The sequence below is a fragment of the Phaethon lepturus genome, unplaced genomic scaffold (assembly GCF_000687285.1).
Source record: "Phaethon lepturus isolate BGI_N335 unplaced genomic scaffold, ASM68728v1 scaffold7148, whole genome shotgun sequence".
Classification (NCBI taxonomy): domain Eukaryota; kingdom Metazoa; phylum Chordata; class Aves; order Phaethontiformes; family Phaethontidae; genus Phaethon; species Phaethon lepturus.
The window spans coordinates 56851-82934 of record NW_010555464.1 but is presented as its reverse complement, the minus strand read 5'-3'; the positions used below and the strand labels follow the sequence as shown (position 1 = coordinate 82934).

The window sequence follows — 26084 nt, the reverse complement described above, 5'->3', positions numbered from 1 at the left end:
GAGAAAGCTTGGTTAGATTAATTGTCTTCAATATGCCTAATAAAAGGGCAGTCTGCCACCTATGATTGACTATTGTTGCTGTTCTATGTTGCCTTCAATAAATCTTCCAAACAGAGGAAAGGAGGTCATTTGAGCAAGTATTGCTTTCATCTGACTTGTAAACATGTCCAGTTTAATGAAAAACACAGACTGATCTGAATTCTGTATTATTTGGTCCATTTGAGAGGTGAGAAATGTGATTGTTTTCATTCTTCTGTATTCGAGTGGGTATTACTCCAATGCACAAGAGGAATGCTGTGTGAAAAGCAGTATCCTGATTGTTGATCTTTTTCTAGAAAAATGTCAAAAGAGCAATTTTTCAAGTATTTCTTACTGTTTCACAGACTTCAAATAACATGGTACAGGATAGCAAGGTTTCTTCAATGTAACAGTGTTGTCTTTTTGCTTGGAACAAATTGTGTGCTAAGATAATGCTCAAGTATTAAAGCAGTTACTTTGTTTTAGTAATATTTATCTTATATGCTCCTTGCAGCATTCTGCTGTTATCAACTAAATATAACATGCATAATGTCAAGGCCCACATTCATCATTTCCAGCTTTATACTCCTATCTGAAGTGCGCAAACCAGAAGCATATTTGCCTTAGTCTCCTTGTGTAGTCAATATTAATAGCCACGGTCAAAGGGAGATCATACTGGCTTTTCTGAATTGCCTGGAAGTCCTGTCTTTGCTCCCTTCTTTACAGGGGAACCCAGGGACACTCTGTTCCCAGTTCAGAAAGTTCAGGCATCTTAAGCTAACTTAGCTTAAGTGCATTCAGCCTCAAATATCCTTCAAAAGCAGCTGGACTGCTAGCCTAACTGCTTGTGTCCTTCCTGCCCTTCAGAACATATGGAAGGGCAGACAGAGGTTTGGACCAGATCTGAATGTCTTTCTGAATATCTGGTCTCAATGTTTAACATAAGGTCAGTATGATAGTTTTCACTTGATATCTCAGAGTTAGTGATACTGTTGTTATGATTTGGAGCCAGTTTGTCAGCCCCAAACCAGTTTCATAGGTCAGCTTTTCAAGGAGAAGCCTCTCTGTCCTGGTGGACCTCCACTGCATGTCATATTTTTTCTTACTGTTGAAATAAGTAATGCTAGAGATCAGCCACAGGGGTACAAGTCTGGTCACCTCATTTGGATATTAGCGTGCAAGAGTAGGATTGTAATCTACTTGCACGTAGCTTTGAAACATACAGTCTGAAATACCATCAGTGGCAAATGGAAGAGCTATCCTGTCGATAAAGAGCAAAGTTGGTTCGTTCTGAGACTGCATTGTCAGAAAAATGGTGCTGCATACAGCCGTAAAAGAAAACCTGAGCTTCAGACAGTACATATTCACTCCCAGTGGATGCAACAGAGTTTCCTGAAGGTACGTCGTTAGGCTTGAAATGATTCAAGACATTCATTCTACAAATAATTTATGATGGAAGCTTCCCTTTTTGAACAGTCACTTTATCTACAAAGGTGATGTAATCTTTTCTAGGCAGACATCTCTACTTGTGATCACATACAAGGAAGGAGGAGGATTGATATAAAGATGCCAAATCTATTTTTATATCACGTGTTACTTATTTATGTTTATGCTACATATATTTAAAAAATGCTTATTGAAGAATCTTTGCATTTTTATCTTAAAATAAAACATACAGTTATATAGAAATTTGAACCTATGAATTAATTAACAGGAGATTGAATCCACACCCCAGCAATAACATAGAAAATATAATCACCAGTTTTTACTGTTTACTTCTGTAAAAGGTCATTTAATAGCTCTGTTTAAATAATTTCTCTGAATCATAGAAAGGATGAGGTTGGAAGGGACCTCTTCTTGGACCTTGATGATCTCAACGAGATCATCTTGCCTAATCCCCCTGCTCAGAGCAGGGTCAAATGGAACTGGTTTTTCAGGACTCTGCCCAGTTTGATTTGGAGTGTTTCCAGGGTTGAACACTCCACAAGCTCTCTGGGCAACCAATTCCAGTGTTTGGTCACCCTCACGGTAAAAAAAAATAAATTATTTTGTTACGTTGAAATGCAATTTCCCATCCCCCTAGTCCCTTTCCTGGGCATGACTGAGAAGTGTCAGGCTTCCCCCAACACCATCAGGTATTTATACACATTGATAAGATCCCCCTCAGTCTTTTCATTTCCAGGCTGAACATCTCAGCTCTATCAGCCTCTCCTTGTATGACAGATACTCTGGTCCCTTAATCACCTTCACAGCACTGGACGCAGCACCCCAGATGTCATCTCAACAGCATGAAATAGAGGGGAAGAATCACCTCCCTTGACCTGCTGGCAATGCTCTTCCTAACACAGCCCAGGAGGCTGTTGGTCTTCTTTGCTGCAAGGGCACATTGATGGCTTATGTTCAGCTTGGGGTCCACCAGGACCTTCAGATCCTTTTCTGCAAAGCTGCTTTCCCACTGGCTGGTCCCCAGTCTCTACTGGTGCCTGGGGTTGTTCCTTAATAGCTGTAGGACTTGGCATTTCCCTCTGAACTTGATGATGTTCCTGTTGGCCCATTTCTCCAGCCTGTTGAAGTCCCTTTGAACAGCAGCACAACTACCTGGTATAGCAACCCCCCCCTCCAAATTTTGTATCATCTACAAACATGCTGAGGGTGCACTCTGCCTTATTGTCGAGATGTTAAACAGTACTCGCCAGCCCAGTACCCAGTATTTACCGAGGTGTACACCACTAAGTGACTAGCCTCCAACGGGACATTATATGGCTGATCACAGCCCTCTGAGCCTATCCGTTCAGCAAGTTTTCAATCCACCTCACTGTCTATTTATTTAGCCTGTACTTTTTAGTTTGTCTGAGGATGTTATGAGAACGTCAAAAGCCTTGCTAAATTCAAGATAAACAACATCCACTGCTCTCCTCCCATTCACTAACCTAGTCATCTTATTTCAGAAGGCTAACAGGTTGGTCAAACATAATTTCTTCTTCATAAATCAATGCTGACTATTCCAAATCACATTCTTGTCCTTAATATGTTTGGAAATGATATCCAGGAGGATACCATTGGCTTCCCAGGGATGGAGGTGAGGTGGACTGATCTGTAGTTCCCTGGATCCTTGCCCTTCTCAAAGATAGGGGGAATATTTGCTTTCTTCCAGTTCTCAGGAGCTTCTCTCAGTCACCATGACCTTTCAAAGATAATTGAGATTGGCCTCACAATGACATCAGCCAGCTCCCTCAACACTCATGGGTGCATCCCATCAGGTTTGATTGACCTATGTTTTTTCCAATTTATCTAGATATTGATCATCCTCCACCAAGGGTAAATTTTTCTTGCTCCAGACTTTCCCACTGGTCTTGGTGATCTGGGACTCCTGAAGGCAAATCTTGCTGGTAAAGACCATGGTGAAGAAGGCTTAAAGTACCTCCATATCCTTTCCAAAACCCATCCCTGCACACTCAGTCAGTGCATCTGTATTCCTCCCGAAGCCTGAGAGGGATGATGCTGTCCATGCTTAGGTCTTGCCAATGGAGCCAGGCTCATGATGTAGAACAGGCTATTGACCAAGAACAGGAATAAACCAGAGCCGAAATAGGTGGTATTGTTGGTGTCCAGAGCATCCCCCTAAACTTTTGATGAGGCTATCTACTGCATGGCAAAGACCTGGCCTGTTTCCTTGGTGGCCATGCTGGTTGGAGAGATGTACTGTTCCATGGGATGGGACTTAACAGCTCCTCTAAGCCTTCCAATGGAGCGGAGAGCAGCAGAGGCAGTGACTGATAGGGTACCACTGAGTAGGAAGCAGACAGCCTGCTTCTGATGGGAGAGGTCAGAAGTCTTCTGATAAAATTATCCTGAGGTTGAAACATGGTTTCAGGGCAAACCCATTCACCCAGAACTCAAAGCAGCTTTCCCAGTTCTGGTGGATTAGGCCAGAAGCTTGCTCGTGTTTACAGGCAGAGTTTTAACTCTTTTCACCTGTCAGCTGCTGTGGAAAGGCTACATCAGATTTCTAAACTCAATGCAGCTTTTGCAAAGAGAAGTCTTGTCTAATTAAGCACAGTAATGGGTTTCATAACATTTTTTGCTTCCAAATGTGTGCTTCCGGAGTGCCAGTAGGAGCCGCGTCTCTCAGAAATGTAAGAAGGAGAATCAACTACTACTGCTAGTCAGGTATTTCCATGAGAAAAGATATTCACTGTGGAGTGCCTTGCGTGAACAGAGCTATTGCAATGCCTTAGAATGATCTGTTGGAAGCCTTTTAGATTAATCATGGCCTGTGCCCTGTGGAAATGGATCAATGGAATGAGGAAGCAGATGTAAGAATCATGTGCAGATATATCAACCTCCATCACCTTAATTTTTAATTGGTAATAGGACATAAAAAATAGACGTGGAAGGATTCCTATTTCTCTTCCCAAAGGATGTGGGTTGAGGCATTGTTAATGTTGGAGATGCATTTGTTGACTTATAGAGGTGGGGTTTATGTGTTAAAAGATTTTCACGTCTTACAAGGCACAGTAGTAGTTAACCCAGCAGAGCAGCAGTGTAGAGAAGTGAGACTACCAAGCGAATCTGAAAATATTTCTGCCTGTTAATTTTTTCAAAATACTTGACTTATTTGTCTGTCAATGTCTTGTTTGATTGTAAAACTATGAATTCTTCAATGGGCATTTTAAAATGCTATCTTAAATTGTATTTGAAAAGTGATTTATTTTAGAATCCGGCACAGGATGACTTTGTGTAGATCTGCTTGATGTTATTGTAAGTCCTCTTTAATTTGATGACAGAGCTTTAAGAGTGGACTTGTTCTCCTACTATGTATGCATATCTGCTAGTGCATGTATACAAGATTACTGCATTTTTTCTGCTTGTCAGCTTCATTTTTTGAGTTCCCACACTTGTTTTATGTTTTGAGTTTTCCCCTGGACTGCTTTTAATTATGCATGAGATCAAATAGCAGAGTTTCGCTACTAGTAGTGTTTTGATGTAGTTTTTGTTAACAGGTCGGCTGGAAGTATATGGCTTTTTTATGGATGATTAGCTGTAACTTGCATTTCCTGATAATGAACTTTCCTTGGATATCATGGGAATAATGTCCACCTGTTATTAAACAATCCATGGCAAACTGCTGAAAATAAACTGGCACATAAAGCTGTTACCTTTGAAAAGACCTGCTGAGAAAAAGGTTAACCTGCAGATTCTACATTTATTCAGCCATACATTATTATTAAGTTGTCTTAATTAAATGTGTAACCGACTTTGTGAAAAAAATGGTAAGCATCAGGCATGTGAGATCACCCTCTTTTATCTGATCGCTTATCAGAAATAGCCAAATCCAAGGAAAATATACTAGTTGGCTCTTCCCTTTATTTTTTTCCCTTTTTCCCCCTATGTATGGAAAGCTCAAACAAAAATAGCCTAAGTGTTGCGAGTAATTCATGGAGAAGGAAAAAAAATTGATGGCACTAAAACAAATTTTTGCAACTTTGTGCTTAACATTTGTAGCTCAAAATACTGAAATACAACTTAGACAAGTGATTTGGGTAAATAATTTTTATAGACCAGATCTCTTTAGAGTTTTGTGCCATGTTCTATATGAGCTAGATAATTAACATGTGTGACTGTTGCTCTTTTCAGCAAATCTGAATTAATTTGTTCATGTGCACTGACCATAATAATAGCAGGCTTCGGTTTATTGAAGACTATTATTCCTGTTCCAAAGGAAGCTTGTGAAAATCTTTTAATTCTGATACCACAGTTATTAGGAAAATAATTTTACTGGTATTAGAATAGAAGGCTTTGTCAAAGTAACCAGAAAGCTTGTTAACTTTGCTGATTTTACAAAAATGAAGTATTTTAGTACTTTTATCATCACAAGAGAAGTGTTTCCATTTAAGCCCTTGATCCCTGGTATTCAGCTAAAACAACCACAATCAGCTTGTGGCCAGGGAGGCTCTGAAGCTAAAGCTGTGACACAAATGGCATTTGAAGCCTGTAGAGCATTGAACCAGTTCTGTAAGAACTGGAATAACTTTTGTCAAAAGTCTTAAAAATTCTTGGCTCCAGTCTAACGAAAACTCTCTGTAAGCTATGAAAGTATCACAGTCAAAACTTTCCCAACAGCTCAGGAATCTGCCATTTGCTCAGTTTTATTTTTACAATGATGATTTAAATTACTGGTAGTCGGATTGGGATTTACAACAATAATACTAAAAGGCTCAAATTTGTGGTACAAGTATGCAAGGTCCTGCACAAACCTAGAGTAATAGGAGTGTCCTTCAACAGTTCACAGTCTGACCAGGGAAGTCGGTTGCATGCTGATATAAATGAGTATAACATACAAACTCCTTGAGGAGAAAGCATATTAGGCTTAATCATTTAATTCTCTGAAATCCTTAAGGAGTTGCTGGGCTTTTTAATGAGGGGGGAAACAGAAGAAGGGAGCAAGAGGAAAGTGGTGGAGCGAACACGAAGGCAGCACAGGCATGAACTGTCTAGAGCAATAGCTGTAGGAAAAAGGGATGCCTCCCATAGTTCATTAGTTTTCATAGCCCACCTGGCTTGCTTGGATCCTGGTGTCCTGAGAATTCAGGCTCCCATTTTTGGGGAGGCTCCCAAGTTTGAGACTTAGAAGTTAGAGGATACTTTTGGCAGGAAATGTTTTAATTACATAAAAGTGCTGACTTCAATTTATAGAATTAAGAAAATGTTGAGTTAATCTATAAAGCCTGGATAAAATTTTTAAAAACAAATAGTACTTGAGCATGATTTGCAGTGTAAAATGTTTTAATAGATCCCAGTGTGCAGTAGGAATTCATCGTATTCTGAAAGTCAGACCTTTTGGAGTCACTTGAGTTTGGCATTTCAATGTCAGTAATTTTTAAAGTTTGTAAGCTACCCAAAACTTTTCCCTTGGTGCAAGCAAAAAAAAAACAAAAAAAAAAAAACAAAAAAAAAAAAAAACCAAAACATCACCCAGGACATAACCCAAAGAAGCTAAATTGTGGTTTGCAAGCAGCTGAGATTTGGCTTGCATGCTGGGCTGCATGCTGCTATAGCCCAGCAGCAGTGCTGAGGCTGTGGTATCAGGTCCTTGTGTAACCCAGAGCCCCGGCTGTGGGAGGAGATGAGCGAGGAGAGATGCTGGACCTGACGTGCCCAGCTCGTCACTGGACTTCACTGCCCTAGCCGTGGGGAACCACTGCCATTTCTCCCCCTTGAGTCCTTCCAAGTGCTCTCCATTTCCCTGGCAAATCTCCTGGCCTCCTGCCCTATGGAAATCTGGGTATGTGGCATGCTGGGTTGGTAAGTTTGGCCTTTCCCACCATAGCTCAAATGTAGATGGAGACACAGAGTTCTCAGTAGCCTGTTTAAACTGGTTTACCTTAATTTTTTAACAGTAAATATCTAACTGTATTTTCTATTCTCAGCAGCTGAATCTCTGAAATATAAACACTTCTGAATTACTGCATGCACCTGCGTTTAATTAATATTTTCTGTGGTTTCCATTTCAGCAGAAAGAGTCAGGACCCAGCTGCTAAAAATAATGTAATGATTTTGCTGAGAATGTTGAAATATCTTGCTTTATAATTTGCATCTTTGCTGTATAAAGTCACTACCCAGCTTGCACAGGCCGGGTAATGAGTGATCTGCATTACAGTCTTGGCCTTCTCAAAGACGGCTATTTTGCATGTCGGTTACTGATTTCAGAGGCAAAAACAGTGTTGTTTGAGCTAGCCTTGGTTTATTGAGGTAACGCATATAACTACTGCTTTTAGTGATGCCGCATCTTACCCTGTACTATTCCATTTTAAATTCTGTCTTACTGTAAGAAAAGCAGATAGTAGAATCATGGGCAAACTTATGGGAAACATCCTATAATGTCAACTTCTATGTCTTGTTTAAACATAACAGCTAATTCTACTTAAAAATACTAACATGTCACTATGATAATTTTTCAGTAAATTGATTCAGAACCCTAATAATGAATTTTTAAATACATAATTTGTTTTGCAGTCCTATCACTGAACTACAATTATGCAATGTGAAACAAACATCTTCACATAGAATTTTTTTGGTGACTTGAGCAAAAGTTAGCAGGAAATGACTATATGAGTTATTTCCTTACAAAGCTGTGCCAGTGTATCCATCATCTGGTTGACAACATTTCTGCTTTACTTGTTACAAAATCTTTTAATGTTTTCAAAATATAAGGTGACTTTTGAGATTTGAACCAGTACTAGTAAGGAGTAGTCTAAAATTGGCAGGGTAATTTGCGTGGTCACCTTAATGTAATTTTCCTGTTGAAAATTGAAAGGTATTAAATTTTACCTTCTGAGCTACTGTAGGCAAATAGTGCCTAAGAGCAATGATTCAAATACTGAACTATGCCCCAGTGAACCATCTGATCCAGTGCCTTGGTGGTGTTCCCAAGTCCTTTTGGTACTTGGAAAGTGTATGTCTTCTTTTTCTTTTGGCTTGCCTCGATTTCAAATAAATGGTTTTGAGAACAGTAGTTCTAGGATTTTGGACTGCTGCACTGCTTGTATGCTTCTGCATTGTTTTGTTTGGTTAATAGAGTTTTCTGCTGTACTGCTTAGGGCACAATATATTTGTATCTACCTCTGACTGATGATTAATAGGGAGAAATATCCTCAATAATAGAGGGTCACTGTTCCACACAGACAGGCCTAATTTATACTGTCATATCTGAAATTCCTAGAAAATCACTGAAAAATCTTGTTTGGCTGCTCTAGAGCAACGAGTGCAAAGTAACTTTTGAATCCTATATTTTTGTACTTGCACTCCTGTGATATGCTTTACATAAGATCATGAGGTTAGGAGCCATTATCTTCCCAGCTTCTGTTCTGGTCAGGAGCTTTGTTCATATGATACGTCTGGTGAAACAGAGGAGGAAAAGAAAGCAAGCAAATTCTGGCCTTGATATTTGTGCATTTCAGCCCCTCAAGACTGAGCAGGGCAAGGGGGGATTTTTTCTGTACCTTACAGCTTGAAGCTGCGTGAGTATTACTGAAAAGCTGATACTGAAAGTCCTGTAGAGTTCTGCTTGTGAAATGGTTTATTTTCCTTAGTTATGGTCTTCAGCCAAAGGTATTGTATTGAAAGTACAGAGTTTTATACTTTTGAACCATCTTCCAGTAATTCAAAATTAGTGACTAACTTGTGTTTATTTTTGCCATATTCCTCATCTGATTAATTTCTAGGTAAACCTGACAAAAATAACTGTTTTCCTAACTGATCTCCTCACACTTCCACCTCACCAAAACTGGGCCTTGTATTCAACTGATACAAATTGGTAGAGCTCCTCTGGCATACACTGCCGTGTGCTTTTAATGAACTGCATGTCTGGCTTATCATCTTTGCATATGATCCAATTTCTCTTCTTTATTTCTATTAACAATAATAACAAGTTGTAATGAGTCATTCTGAAATGTTCATTTATGCTGATGCAAAAATGACTCTTTGCTGTTGATGGTCAAGACCATTTTGGTATCTCTGACCAACCCTAAGAAAAAGAAGGACCATGAAGCATGCTGTTGTATTGCCCACTCGTTAATGTATTTCTGAAGTCAGGCCTTGGGTGAGCAGGAATCCTATTAAGTTAGATTCTAGCTGAAGGAACTGTAACATATAATGCATTCATAGCTTTACTCATAAATCATCAGCCTCCGCGTAACTAATTAGTATTCTAGGTGAATAGCTGCCCAGTCCAACATGCGTAAAAATAAAACAAGTTGTGACTAATGCTTACACCTTTAGAAGTAATAGGTGTACCATGATTTGAAAAAAGTCAAGGTAGGGTTGATTTCAAGAGAGGCTTTACCCCCATGAGGATGTGTGATGCATATTTCTAAGCTATTTAAATGAGTTCATGAGAAATATGTTGACATTGCCAAAGTCTAAAGTCACTGCAAAGCATTTGATATATTACATCTTAAGGAACGCTGAGCACTAAAGAGGCAAATACTGCAATCTCCACTTTTTTAATTGGTCTTCAGTTGCTCTTATGAACGTAGGCAGACAGACAAGAGCAAACACTGGCAGAAACTGAGTAGAGGCAAAGGTTTTAACTCTTTCCTGACTGTACCTCTCTTTTCGCTGACATCTCCTTTAATGCTGAAGTCCCATGGAGGCAGGGGAGAGAGCAACGTGTGGAGAGCATGATGCAGTAGCAACTTTGCTCCCAGGGCTTGTAGGTGGCAAAGGGCATGTCCCTCACTCCCTTTAAAACAAATTTGCTCAAATGACAAAGTGAAGGTTGAAGGAAGGGGGACAATTCATGGAGACACAAGATGAAAGCTCATGAATGATTACATTCTGTGGGAGGAACAGCCCAGATTTGATGGGGATCTTAATCAGTTGAGAAAGCAGTAGACTACAAACCCTATGCAGAGTCTGAGCAATAATCTGGTAGGAATTAAATTACAAATGCAGATTGTCCAGGCTGCCATCACATCTCTGTCCCCTTTGACTTGTCTGAGATTTCTCCATTCATTTGTATAAAGAGTGTAAAGTGGCTAAAGTTTCTTTTTCATCCCCCAGCCCAAAAGAATTTGGAAGATCCTTTCAGAGAGAAGAACAAGAAACTAACAGAGTTTCTGCAGAAACTCTTCTCCAAGAACCTCTGCTTGTGGTTTTTTTTTCCCCTCAGGAAAAAAATTAAGGAATTTGAAAGATTTTAGTCATTAATAGTCCTATGAATCTTGGGCATGTGATGTTTACTGTCTACATATAACTAGAGTTAGAAAGGACTGTTGCTGAGAAGAAAAATAATACTGCATATTCCACAATTCTGGTAAAAATTTATCGAAGAATTAATGCATGTCATTTGAATTGTTATTAGAATTAATAATTCTATTACATTTCATCCAACTATGTGCCAGTAAAAGCCAAGTCTTCATATTTACTATTACAAGGAAGTTTAAATCAGAAAAAGAAAACATGATTGGCAGTCTCAGAAACTGTAGTAGAGAGGTGTTCAGCTAACCCCTGGACAACAAGCCTTTCCTGCAAGGAATGCTCTATTTTAACAATGTTCCAACTGCTAATTCAGGCTACAGAAAAATAGACATGTGCAACCAGCAGATGGGTTGCAAACATGGCAGGTATGATATAGATAAGGTATTTGTAAGTGAGATTCTGAAATTCAGTGTGCTGGTGTACAAAATAGCTTATGGCATGTCCCTCTCCTCAAATATTTCCCTGAACACATATAATAATATGAAGTTAATTACATGTGCTGGTGCTATATTCAACCACTCTTTCAGATTTCCACAAAAATTAAAGATCCTTAGAGGTGCAGCTGAACTGTACAGGAGACTATTATATTCCTACAAAAACAACACTTGTCGTCTACATTGTGAGATCTGTTTGAAAAAATATATGTGTAAGACTTAAATTAGTATCAATGACTGTCCTTTTGACTTCTACGATCTGTGCTACCAAATAAAGCAGAAGTAAAGGCAGGGGGTGCCGCTTTTGTCTGTACAGGTCGGTGCTCTTCCTCTCATCTCTCCCCAAAACATGTTGGCATCTTCTGTAGTTCTTGTTCCTCAGTGTGTTACTGTTCCCCAAACCATGCCTTGGCATCGTCACATGTGGTACTTACCAAATCCATGCTGTTACTTCAAGTTCTTCACCCAGAGTTCTTTATGCAAAAAGAGAGCTAGTAGAAACACTTTGTCCCCTTTTCACAGATGTAGAAATCAAGACATATGGGGAAAGTTGAGTAGGTGACAAGGTTTGCATAAGAAAACAGTTGCAAAAGTCCAGATAAGATATAGGTCATCTCATTTCTGCTCCCCCTGCTCCTCTGTTCAAATATGTCAATATCTGAGAGAAAACATGGTGGGGTTTATATCATATTTATTCTGAGTGGGAAGTGCATGCAATTCATAAAACCTAAGAAAATACTTTCCTTTGACTTTCAAAAGGGACATATTCTAAAATGGCCGTCTCATTAAATTGCAGAAAAAGGTTTAAAAGTTGTCTATGAGAATAAACAAATGAGATCTGCAGCAAGCCAAGAGGAAAGCCAGGGTTCTGCGAATGAGATGCTTTTTGCTTGGCTGCAGTGTGTGGAAGGGAGGTCACCCTAATCTCTGTTATCACCCGAATTTTTCTCAGATATGAAAAATGAACTAAAAAATGAGCAGTGAGACAGGGGCTGGTGACTTTAGAAGCTTGGAACGTTTCACTTTGCTTTACATTTTTACTTATATTTATTCACAAAGTAAATCTTTGACAGAAATTAAACAAAAAATGCCCATATTGAGTTTGGTGAGCATTCTGGATTTAGGAATGATCCCTACTTACCCCATCCTTTCTGTTTTGTAGCTTAAGATGCTTTGCTGCTTCATCCTTCTGTGTCTTTCTCTCCCTTCATTTTCCTTGCCTGACACAGTTTCTTGGGTGCATATTATTTCTTTCCTCTCTCAGAGTCCTTGTCAGTTTTAAATAACAAAAGATTTTTTTCTCTGCTGAAGAGCCACATACTAGTACTTTTTCTCTTTATATTTTCTTTAGCTTGTTGCAGCACTACAATCCTATATCTAGCAGCTTAAAAAAAAAGAGAGAGAGAGAGAAATCAGGGAAGAGAGTGTGCTACAAAAGAGCTTTGAGGAGACAGGATTTTTTTGTTATTTGTTAAAAACATCAAAATGCATCCACTACTTAGCTATTATTTGCTATGGGAAAGAACCTCCTTTACTAAACATGAAAACTAAAATTTCAATTAGGTTCTTAAAATACAGTGGGCTATAAATAGAATGTGAATAGTGCAGCTGGGCAGCATTATAATAGAATTTCCTTCTGTTATATAAGGGAGATAGGGATGACCTTCATCATTCACTGTAAGCTCTCTCTTTTATGAATTACAAGCCATTCAACTATTAGTGGAATTAAAATCTATAACACTGCCAATTATTGCCCTGTATCCCTATGGAGCCCTTCCTCTTGCTGTCAACGTGAGGGAGTCTGCAGTCTCTGCAGATGTAGGCCAATGATATGTTTACAGCACAAGCAAAGGAATAGTGTGTTTTTTTCCTTTCCTGTTCTTCAGCAACTTTGTATAAGCTCTACATAATTTAACAATTCAGGGGCAGCAATGTAAATTAATGGTCACTGATGTACGTCATAGTAACAAGTCACTGTTAAGGAAATGTAGGTAAGAATGTTTTCAACTTAAGCACACATACAATATGCTTGATACTCTGACCAAAGGGTAGAAGACCAAGTTCAAATCTGGGTGTCAAATAAATTCCTAGCCAAAACTTTGAGTTCCTTTGTGGGTTCTTTTGTTTGTTTTCCTTAAATGGCCTCAGAACAAAATACTTGGAAATTTACTGGTAATTCATACCAGAGCTGATCTGAAACAACTTTTTGCAAAGCTGAACCCAAACTAAGCTGACAATGTGCTGCTTGCATCCTTGGTTCAAATATGTAAAAAGTTGTAATTCATGATTATGAGTGACTTGACTCCTCAATTCAGGAAACTCAAGATCTCTGGTTGGTACACTGTGCAAATAAAGCCTTCCTTCCCACCCATTAGAAAAGAGGTAACAGCTAGCCAAACTAGCTCTTCTCTTTTCAGACTAATTAGTTCTCTTTTGTTTAGAACACAGCTGTTCTTACCCAGCAACTGATACCTTTAGTGAGTAGCACTAGGGTGTTAGTCCTGTTTCTAACATGCAGATGGAGCTACGTAACTTTCAAACACTAGTAGATATCTAAAATGGGTTTGTTGGTGTATTTCAAGATATAAAAGTGCTTTTGCTATCTTGAAGAAAATAATTTCTTTTTCAAGGTAGGGCTACTGAGGAAACAGAAACATGTGTTACAGTTAAGATGAGGCGCCATACTGAGAATGATGGACAAAGTGAAAGCAAAACCACACCTTTGTCAACACCTAGAAATAAAGGCCCGGTACCTCTCAATTAGTCTTTCAAATGGTGATTGGCACAATCGGTTTCACAGAATCTTGTTGAAAAATATATTCTTTTTTTTACACTATGGATGCACCTAGTTCATCATGGCTAATTAGGTGTTCTGAATTATCGTCTTCAATTGTTACAAATGTCACCTATTTGATGATATTGGGTGTGTAATGAGAGACTGTCATAGTTTCAGTTATCGGTGGGGTCTGTGATTGATCAATTTTTGACAACAAAGAATTGTTAACAGGGCTGCATGGTGAAGCAGTTAGTGGAAAATTCCCTTTCATAATGTTTATATCTAATTTTGGAGCACCGCCACTGCCACACATGAAATAACAACACGATTTAATTTCTTTTTGCTGGCATTTAGCAGGACCTATGGGGGAGTGCAGAAATCAATGGGGGATCAGGAGTCTGGAAAATTACATACTTGAAGAATTAATGAACTATAATTCCATACTACATCCTCAATCACATTCTGCTTCCTTTTTATTAATGGAACTAAATTAGTTTTCCATGGACAGAGTACTTTAAAAAATGCAATCATGCTCTTGCAAGGACTTTTAAAAAAGAAAAAAAAAGACCTGTTTTAACAACAGTTATTTTTTCGTGCAACATGACAATTGGAAATTTTTTGTGAAGACCATATCTGCAGCACTGACTCAACCTGTTGAAGCAGTTTTTAATGTGACATTTATAGCCCCAGCTCTAGTCTCTTGCCTTTTGAGCCAGATAATGGTTTTAAAGTGACTCAGCCAGAATTTCTACTAGATCTGGGAGGTGTAGAGATAGAGGCAGCAACTCCAAAGGCAGTCAAAATGCATTTTTTTCCGACACAGCCCAAACTCATTATCCATGGGAGCAAGTAGAGGAAAGGCCATGGTCTTTGCTCTTCTCTGAAGGCTGTATCTGAGATAACTGATGTTTCTAATGCTATATCAAGAAAGTCCTTTTGCTCACAGAATTTTGTCATGCTAGGATAAAATTATGGGTGACTCTTCTCTTTGCTATGCCCCACAGACCAGTTGTAATCTGGCCCTTCATGATTTAAACTTGTAACTGAATGAGATGTTGGGATGGAAATGCAGTTAAACTCAAGAATATTCTATGGTTTAAGGAAAACTTTGATGTGAGAACCCATGCAATGAAAAGCATGTCCTAGTACTCACGACATGATATCATATCTTTAAAGACCTACTGGAAGCTGAACAAATCATAGTCAGATTGTAAACAGAATCAGGCTCTAGGACTTTTATTGACCAAGGAAGAAAGTTCCTTTGGGAATCAGCAACAGTGTTAGAAGAAAGGAGCTGATCAGACTTTACAAAACAGATTTTAAAGGCATTTTAAATGACTTTGGTTGTCTGGCATAACTGATATCTTCCTGGATTATTTCAGGAGTCTCATCTTCTGTATTCTTGGGTTTTTTATTCCTCTGTATGATATTTATATGCATGTGGTATATCGGAATATAGTGGGATGGAAATACCAAAAGCTGATACTTGGTTTTAACAACATGATAGCTCCAGTATATTGAACTAGTTTCAGGCTCTTACATTTCTCCACTGGGACCTGGTTTTTGCATAAGATCTCAAATCAAAGGTCTGATTGAACAGCGGGGTCTTCTCATGTATCATTGTATTAGAAATCTGCTGTCACACAAAAACCAACACAAATGCTTTTCTCAAATGTGAGAGATGGGACTCTAGAACTTGCAGTAGAGATAAAGAACTCTTATCAAAGCTACTCCAGAAAACTGACTTTTGACAGCAGATACATTATGCAGTACAGTAAACTTTCATTTTGTCCTACTGAATAAGGCCTTTTCCCCCTTGCATACATATTTACTAAAATCAGATAACTCAGACATCATCTTAATCCTACTGGGCATTCTGTTATTCAAGCATAAGTCTGAATAGTTGGGACATAGTCTTTTATATCTAAGCCACACATAACATCCTTGAAAATATATCAACATATGCAAAGACATATCAGAGTTTGAGTGTTCCAAATGTACCCATGAAAAAAAAAATTGAAGATGTATCTTTTTAAACAGCTTCATAGTCCCCTAAACCACTTCTTCAGTGATCTGTTTCTGAAATTATTTTTCTTTCAGTGTTTGCACTTTATTTGTACTCTATATCGGGCTGAGATGTGGGTGGCTCTGGAGGCTAGCATTAGGCTGTAAAAGCTGTTGCCTTTGAAATGAGATCTCAAATTTAGCCTAAGTCAGTAGTGACTGAACATTGTGGAAGTTGTTGGCTGTTCATTAATCTTTATAAATATATACAGTGATAATAACCCAATTAGCACTGGGACAGATTATTGCAATTGGGAGTCTCTATTAATTGGCAGTCTTAGCTTACTTCCATGTATTATACTCTCCCAGAAAAACTTCCGTGATAGAAATAACTGAATTCTAAGTATTTACAGCTGCCAGTCTGTGTTGTTGCCTTCTTGACAGGAGAGGGCTACTGGGACTTTGGTTTGTATTGACCTGGATAAAGCAGTTTATGAAAGAAAGGCTTTTCAAACTAAGTTGTTCTCTTGTTTCTCTGTAACTGCGCTTGATGGTGGCATACAGGCCTTTCTGAGAGGAGGACTTCATGATTAATATTTCAGTCTTGAAGTGAGTAACATAAAATGGTATAAGCCCCCTTCTCTTCCGCACACTATGGTTCTTTGTTGAGTGCAGCTTGACCACATTAGAGAGCTTGGTCCTATTGCTGGATTAAAGAGCACTGCTATCTTTCGAATTGGCAATTTGATACCACTTTCAATCTTCAGATGCTCTTATTATACAGAAATTCTTTAATAATATTCATCAGACAGCTAGCTTTCCTTTTTTCTTACTATACCAGTGCATAATTTACTAATGATCTTATTTTACTCTTCAGGGAGCAGAGTTTTCTCAGTCTCCCCAAGAGCAAGGATTATAATAGCTGAAACGCCACAGTTCAGGAAATGAGTGATTCAGAGGCCTAAAGAAGGTGATTTGGAAGAGCAAGGTTTTTTTTATGTCAAGGGGAGCTAGGTGTATACAGCACTTACTTTCAAAATGCATGTGACTGACTATGTGTATTAGAGTGGGGCTCCAGCTAGCCCCCCCCAAAAAAAAAAAAAAAAAAATTTGAGTTATTTTCCAGTTGAAAAATGAGTAACAAAATATGGAAATAACCAGTCTGACTGATTGCAGTGTAAGAAAATTGCACAGGAGAAAACCTGAATATTTGAAAACCAGATCATGTGCAACACAAACGTCTAATAATCAGTTACCTGGTTTTGTGCCAATGGAGTATCAGCAGCATTGTCATGAGAGCATCCATGAGTTACATAGGGTAGAGAGAGTCCCCATGTTCCTGGTGGTTTGTGGGCTCATCAGTCTCACAGGTGTGTGTGTGTGTTCTCCAACCACAGTGTTTCATGAGCCAAAATCACAAATCTTCTGCCATGCAAATGCCATAAGGTGAAGTGGAGCCAGAGCAGGCAGTGCTGAAGTGCTACAGTACAGCTGTGTAGCTGCTCTCCCACTTGAGATGAAGGTTCCTGCCCGTGACTGTCTCGGCATTACTTTCTGTTCCAAACCTGGCCACTCATCATCAGTGGGGTGGCAGATTTGGTATGTGTAATTGTGCTCTTTATTTGAAATGGAAAGATAAAAATAGAGAAAATGCCACCTTCATGATAGTCAATGGAGGAGCACGGCCAGGATGAGACTCTTTGCTCTGTCCCGTCACACATATGAGACTCTATTTTACCTCCTGAATGGGAGCACTATTTTTTTTCCTTCACCCCCCCTATTTTGCCCCAGCTTCTTATAGCTAGTTAAAGAGCAGAACTTGCATTCTCAGAACATCTGTTTTGTTTATTTGCTCAAAAATGTCATCACCTGCTATTGAAAAAAGTACATCCCTCCTTTCCTTGTACTTAAACATTTTGTTTAATTTTTTTCATAAGTAAAAATATAAAGCCTTTCAGTAACTTCCTTCTATAGAGTAATATTTCATTTTTGATGCCTTTCTAGTACAGCATCAAACAGGAGTTCATTACTGCTGTTAATGTTCCATATAGCCCACTGATATACCATAGCCACTGGCCAAGCAAAACTTCAATCAGTTTTTCTTCTCTTGTCAGCTCACACCTCTGACTGAGCAGCTGCAAGATGATTCATTGGAGAATGTTTCACCATAGGACAGAGAAAAATTATTTCTGGCTGCTTTTCCCATACTAATAAGATAATTTCAGTTGTAGATACTTTTGCAGCACTTCCTGAGCCATGCTATGCCCATTTGAAAATAGAAATCCTTTTATCCAAATGTCAAGAAAATTTTCCATGAAATCAGTGCTTTGGCTCTGCAAAACACATTTCTGCTGTGTTTTCTTGTTCAGCAGTTGTGGCAGTTATATTTTGTCCTATTACAGAGCAAGCCTCTACTAGAATTAATGATCAGTGTTAGGTGGCAGATTAAGAACAAAATTCTGTGCGTAAGGAACACCTATATTCTGAAACCCACTGGCACATACTGTAAAATATCCTTTGCCTAAAAAGTTAGTGGTGAGGAGAATTGTTCTGGATTTCTTTCGTTTGCTTGAAAATCATGTGAAGAGTAATGGGTTATTCAGCATCGATGCAGCAATGCTTCCAATGCAATGGTTTCAGGCAAACAGTCTGTCAAGAATAGGACATTTCTTAAAGACCAGCAGCTTGCTTCCATCCACACTTGTTATAGCAGACTTTCTTGCATAACTCCACTCAACTTTGCATGCAACCATAACAAAACCAGGAGAATGTATTTCTTTGTTTATTGGCATCTGTAAAAGGATTTCATCCCAAGTAATATTTCTTGTGATATAGGTTTGTCAGCTAGTTTGCAAATAAATAAAGAAAAGCTGCTTTTGTTGTCAGTTTACCAATACTGACATGACATTCAAGGCTTGTTTTTCCTGAGTAATCAGTAAGTGAGTTCATCAGAATGCATTCAGCCTGTGCCTGCAATACTGTGCTTGTCATTATAAGGATTACAGATTCACAAATAAATTGTTCTGAAGAGAGGAACACAGGCTTTCTTTAATTCATATCTGTTACTTTGACCTAAATAACGTTATTTTCTGCACCTCATCACCAATAAATACATTCCATTTTACCAAAGAAGAAATATATGCCGTCCAGTGTCTTAATGCATGTTATTAAGTAGCCAATATAAAGATTCATATCAGGTCTCAACAACACCTCTTCTCTTTCAGCCTCTGAGTTTACATGCTTCATTGATTCTCTGGGGCTTGTAGCTTTGACCAACCCCAACAAGTTATCTTGTACTGACCAGGCGATCCCAAGTGTTTAGCACGGTCACTCAGATTCTGTTCCACCAGGCAAGCTGTCTCCCAGGCAGCATATTCCCCAGTGGTAAGGGAACTTCTAGATTGTAGACTTTTGTTCTTTTGCTTTCCTTTTTCTTAAGTAATCTGAGGGTATGTGAATGAATAGCAGTAGGTAAGGCACAGACTACAAACTAACCTTTTCTCACTACAGTAACATAATTTTCATTGATCTTCCTCTGATCTCTCAAACACCTCCGAGGTCCCACTGGCTCCTGGCTGCTCACAAGAAAAAGGCCAGAGTTTATACTGATTTAGAGAGAGACAACGGAGCAGCAGAAGGTTGTAAAGGTTTGGCATTTCTCAGACCTGCAGCAGGACTACTTAGATGATTATCCTACAATTCATAGTGGAGTTGAAAATTCTATGTTTTAAGCCAATAGAGACTTATGACTTAGTTTGTGGTACACAAAGCGGCAAAGTATATGCTTGGTGCCACATTCCAGCAGGAGTATTGGTAATTTTCATCATCATAAATACTGGTAATGTACACCAGGTATGCCTGGTTAGAGACACTGTTTATAGAAAGTCAGATTGAGATGTTAATAATGAAAATTTCTAATGAAATTTCACCAAGTATCTGTAAAGCTTTTAAAAACCAATACACTCATGACATGGTTGTACAGTTATTCCAAAGACATTCCGAAGATATGTTATTTGGCATGTAAATAAAATACCCAGACCACATCCCACCTACCCTCTGGCATGTATAAGGAAAATGCAACTTAAAAACAAATGTGGGTCACTGAGTGATACCTTATAGTTTATGGAGGTGTCCTCCACATACTTCATAATTTTCTTACCTTCAAATGTGGAACAAAGTGCTTTTGATGGATAAGGAAGCCTTAAGGTTTTTTAAAGTTTTAAAATTTTTTTTTTTAAAGTTTGTGTTTGAATAGATTTCATAAGAGACTGGAGTGAGTATATCTTTATCTACATGCAGATTACTATTCTCAAAAAAAGAGATTTATTACCTTATCGCAGCTGACGATTGATTTTCTTAGCCAGTTTACACTTTCTCCTATGAAAATAACAGATGACATAAATGAGAGCTAACAGGGACTGTGGGGAGAATTTTGACATATTTTACATATATCTCCATGGTCACATCACACCTCTTCTTCATATCCACATCCCAGAGGATACTAAATCAACTGCTGAGGTACTTTTAAGAGTTTGAGTCTTAATTTGTTATTTTAGCTTGGCCAGAACGGCCAGTACATTGAAGGTTTATTCATTATTCAAACTCACAGCAGGGGGTATGTGGGAGGGTTAGAGCTTTTTGTTTCTAAAGGCAGTTTGCACGTGTTGTCTCGCTCTGTGCCAATTCCATAGGTACTTCTCGATCAACTGGTATTGAGGTACCTGCTTAAATAGACATGCTACCCCTGGTATACAACAGAGTGATAGTGTGATGAATCTGGTAAGGAAAGACACGTTTTTATTCCTGTTTGATTCCATACTCCTGATATTCCCTAACTGTTAACAACACACATACTCTGGGACCTATTCCTTAATATGGGCTGCTGCATAACTGAAGGCACTGTAAGTGAACATGCCACAAAGTTCTCTGCATCTCTGCTGAGCCCATGATTTCAGGTCTGCAGAATGTGCTTTGGTAGATTTTGGATCTAGTGAGTGTGTCCAGAAATCCATTCTATTGTGAGTTGTTACTGTGAAGTTTAGTCAGTTGAAGTTGTTCTTTTAAGAAACACACATCCTAAAAGAATTATCAAGAGGAGGAGAATGCGTTGTGTTTCATCTTTAAGATCTAAGCATTTGTTTGGAATCCCAGATGCACTTTTTCATTGTGAGAGAGGAGACTGCAGTTAGTTATGTTGAAAGTCAGAGGTGCTGGTGTAAGTCAACAGGAACTCCGTGAGACGCTCTACTAACGTAAAATCAGTGTCACCAAGAGCATAAACAAGGACGAGAGTGAGTATTTAATATTTTGATATGCCCCTAGAAACAGTCTTTGCTTATCAGGCAGCCTGCACTACTCAAAGGGTTAACATATTGTTTGAATTCCTTTCTTCATACTGTGGGCAACTTACACAGATGTTAGATTATCTATCGTGTATTGTGACAAAATGAGTTGCTAATATATAAACAGTTAATCAGGATTAGCAGAACCTCCACTGTTAGCAGGGCCAACACCGTTAGCAACATGTTTCCTTTTATGGAAATGATTCAAAATTTTTTCTCTAGAAATTCAAGTGTCAGTAATCAAAATACTTCTGTGAAACCCAGAAGTACGACAGACCGACCTTGTTCTTCCATCAGATGAATATAGCAATTTCCTTGTGTGAATTTTCTCCTTTTTTTGTTGTTCTTACTGAACAGACATTGATGAATGCTCAGATGGCTTTGTTCAGTGCGACAGCCGTGCTAACTGCATTAACCTACCTGGTTGGTACCACTGCGAATGCCGAGATGGCTACCATGACAATGGGATGTTTTCACCAAGTGGAGAGTCCTGTGAAGGTCAGTATCTAAAAAAGGTGGGGTAGTGTTGACCTGCATTACAGTAATTGTCTAGTATCTCTGACTGTGGAGTATTGTCTTGGATAACTATATCAATGAAAGTTAAACCTTGACCCAAAGCAATCGTAGTCTAAATAAGCATCATAAAAGAAAGGCAAAAGAAAATAAAGTATGAATATTCCTAACTTATAGGTGGAGCATTAGTGCCCATTTCTATGATTTGCTAAGATAATATGTGAAATCAGGCATGGTACTTAAAACGCAAATTGTCTGGCCCTACATCTGCTCCTGTGCATGTTCCTTGCATAAATGATTTCCCATAGGTTGATAGCATGCACTATAATCTGTCACTCCACAGTAATCTGTTTATATGTCAGATCCTCAGTTCCTCCACATCATTCCCCGTACACTGAAATAGTCTGTGATGAAAGTATTTCCTGTTGCAGAGAATGATTATGCAGCCCTGACACCCTTACCCACACCTGGGTTAATAACTGTGGTGCTTCTCATCTGCGTAGGCTAACTGCTTGTAGAAGGTTGCAGTTTGAAGTACAGCCTTACAAACTGGGAAGCTCAGTGGACTTTGGGTTGGGGCAAGGTGCAGGGGACAAGAGAGTGACAGGGGGGACAAGGAGATGTGAAGATTTTATTTGTTTATGAATGATGTTAGAGAGAACAGCAGGTTAGTAAGAACACAATTGTGTTCAGATGCAGATCTCTTAGCATGGAATGTTATTAATCTCTTAAGATATTGCATGCTGCTGCTCTTAAATAAGAGAACGAACCAGTCTGTTTTGCCATGAACTACTTAGGGCAAGCTTGGGAGTTTTTCTCCCTTCTGTCTCCGAGTGCCGAAATATTCAGTGCTCACACAGTGTGAGCTTTCCTACCTTCCTGTTTAAACTCACATTGGTGGGTCCATTGGTCCCAAAGGGAAGCAATTGAATTAATTTCACTAAGGCAGACACACAGACAGTTCTCCAGGAGCGAGAATGACCTTTTTGGTATCCCCATCATCAATACTTTATTTCAACACATTTTCACCACAGCTGAAAGCCTGTATTCTCAGGAGGAATCAGCGATTTGAGTCAGCAACTGCATTCATAAGTTGAGCTTTCTTTGTCGAGAACTAACTAAATGTCAGTGTTAGCTGGCCAGGTGTTAGGACAAGAAGGTGCAAAGAAGTTGTGATCCCTCTGATTGTAACATTGCCTTTCTGTCACTCACGGCACAATACCCTAGCCAGGCATTTATGGAAACATTCTCAGTACCCCAAGTTTTATCTTCAATGTCAATATAACATTTGTCTCGGGGGTTGAAGATAGTAGTTTGTCATGTGCTATCTCGAGTGATATAAGTGATACAAAGTAACACTGTTAAGATGTGTGCAAACAAGCGACAATTAAGCAGCAATTGCTAATCAAATGAAAAGCCAATTAAAAAAAAATGGGGATTGTTACATGTATGCAGAAGTGGCAATTATTAGAATGTTTCGCCCTTTTCTATAAAGTGCCAGCAGTTCTTTATTAAATATACACAGAGGTTAACAGGTAATTAGAATTAAAGCACAGATGCCAGGAAACTGTCTTCATTGCTGATAACCTTAGTCACTAACAGTGGAACACTTTCAGTTTGATTGACAGCAGCTCCAAATTTTGGAATGCGTAGCAACTTGAGACGGGGAGGTAGGTTAGATATTTTATTACTCTTATTACATGACTTTTTATTGGATTGAAGCCTGTGATGTTGTGTCTCAGACAGAAAATAAAACCTGAAAAAATATGAAGAAACAACCTAAAATCCATTGCAAAAGATGGAAAGTTGAACTCCCAGTAGCAGAGTGCAGTAGTGCAAAGCCATTGTCTTCCCTGCTGTCAGATCTTTCCATTGTGGGAGGTGCCCCTACTGGGTTTGAAGGCATAAGAAAACGGATCATTCAGTATCCCCTAGTTAGAGGTGATTAGATTGAGCTGTTGCTGGATGGTCTTTTAGACATTCACTATAATGGGAGAGCAGATTCCAGGCTATACTGATCTCACATTTCAAATCTCAGTCCTCCACTTCCTACCTGCAGCTGTATGAACTTCTTGCTGCATCCAGGACCAGTGTCCTCTGAAGCTTTCTGGCTTGTGCAAGTCCTACAGCTTGTAGAGCGGTAGAAGGAACAGTGCTGAATTACACCAAAGAGAATTTGTAATTTCTTTTTTGGGGGAACAAAGAATTTAATCCTCATGAGGATTAGGAAATGTTCTTTGAGGGCTTGTCCATTTTGCTTTCTAAGAGGACTACTTCAAAGTAGTGTTTATATGGGGTGCAATAACAGGCTTGTCTTTGGCTCATCTTTTGTAAGTTTTAGTTGCTTTGAAGGAAGTTCTTTCAGTGGAGAAAACCTTTAAAAGCCAAGGAAGTGTGGGTTCAAATCTTTTCTTTCTTGATTGTTTTGTGTAGTCTGCCCCAAATCTGGGTCTGTCTGTGTCCCCTGGACACGTGCAGATAGTACTACATAAAGGATTTCTGTGATCACTGTTAGTTAGCAACATGTTTCCTTCAGCAAAGGCTCCAGTTTTAAAGACTCAGGTGGAAACACCTCTCTTAAGATCACAGAAGCACAGGACCATTTCCTTAAAAAACTTATTTTAACAAAATACCAAAACTACACCTACCCCTTTTGCAGGAAATGGTCCCATCAGAACATTGTACTAAATATTCACAGCTAGAGGTGGACTCCTTGGTAGCATTAGACTTTGTCAGTGTTTGATAATGAAATAATATTTGCTGAATTGCATGTTTTACACATATATTGACCTTGGCTACCGCTGCTTCTTTGACATGACTGAGAATATTGAGTATTTTGACTAATGTACTTGAATGCAGAAATTCATAATCCCATTTTATTGTACCTACAGGCAGTGGAAGACCTAAAGATTCCTTTGCTATTAGTTTTGCTTCATATTATACTCCCGGGTAAACCTGTGGTCTCTATAACAATTACCGAGAGAAATGATGGGAAATGCAGCTGTAGGGCTTCAACCTCTTGCCAGCATTTGCTGCTTTTCCCTTGGAAATAGAAATATGTTATGCATCATCTTATTTCCAGAAAAGCGGTGGAAGATCAGCCGCTTAGTCTTTGAGAACTGCATGGCTTTGGGAAGTCTTAAATTATATATATATGTAAATATAGCATTCAGCATAGTATATTACCTGGTACCTCTTTGCCCCCCTACAGCTTTATAATTTCTTTACACAGTCTTACTGATGCTTTGAAGGTTGTCTTTCATGTTCCATTTCATAAAAGAGACCTAGGCTAAGACAGTAGATATTGCAGCCTCAAGCTTCATCGCATTAAAAAAACTGGAACAACTGAGGGCAAAATCCTAAAATAAGAATGTTCAGGCCCAGTTAATATTTGCTCTGCAGTTCCGTGTAAGATCCCGATTCCTTTGAATTTGTCCTCTGAAATGTCTAAAAGCTTCTAAAATCAGTTGAAGAGGCTGTATTGGTTTGTAGTGGAATAGTGCAGGCTATACCTCATCAGTTGTTGGACATTTTGCATACTTCCACAGCTGAAGAATAGCTCACCTAATTAATGCAGCCCCTTAGGACTTTCCAAGAGTTTCTGGCAGGCACCAGCTGTTGTTGATACAGAATATGAGAGCAACATACCTTCATTCTCAGCAGGTACCACATTCTTTAAATGAGACAGGTGCAAATGAAAGGATTGGAAAGCATCAATCCAGAATGCCCAACTCAAACAGGATCTTTTTTGATTTTAAGGGTTTACCTGTATGTGAACTCAAAGTGTAGGATTTCTGTTCTGCAATGTCTCATTATGTTTTTCTTCTGCTATCCTGCTTTCAGAAGTAGAACCACTTCCTTCTCTGTGTGATAGAGCTGGTTGCCTGACAACACAGAGGGCTGGGGCTCTACTTGAACAATATTTTCCATAGTCCAGGATAATGAGGGATGGAGGCGTATTATAAGCCACAGGATGCTCCCCAGCCCTAATAAATGAACAAAGTCCAAACTGGACACTTCAGCATCCATGTCTCTGGATTTGGAAGGAAGAGGAATTGCTGACTGTCAAGACGTCTGAATTTATCTCACAGTACATCCAGTATTTTAACTAGTACATGAAACTTCTTGTAGCTGAAAAACCACTGTCAGTTCGGAGTCCTACACTTAGATCTTGCTACAGTGCTGGCAATGTTTAACAGAAGCTTTGTTATTGATAGCACTTAAAGAGACAAAGAG

General features: G+C 38.9%; 1 protein-coding gene across 1 annotated transcript in view; it reads left to right on the top strand.

The window, feature by feature from the left end:
• The window catches only part of NELL2 (NEL-like 2 (chicken)), a 49463-nt gene that overhangs the window by 8400 nt on the left and 14979 nt on the right, over nucleotides 1–26084 (top strand). Inside the window, exon 4 of the mRNA XM_010292165.1 lies at nucleotides 21693–21833. Coding sequence (XP_010290467.1) covers nucleotides 21693–21833 — 141 coding nt within the window. The remainder of the gene's footprint in view (nucleotides 1–21692; nucleotides 21834–26084) is intronic.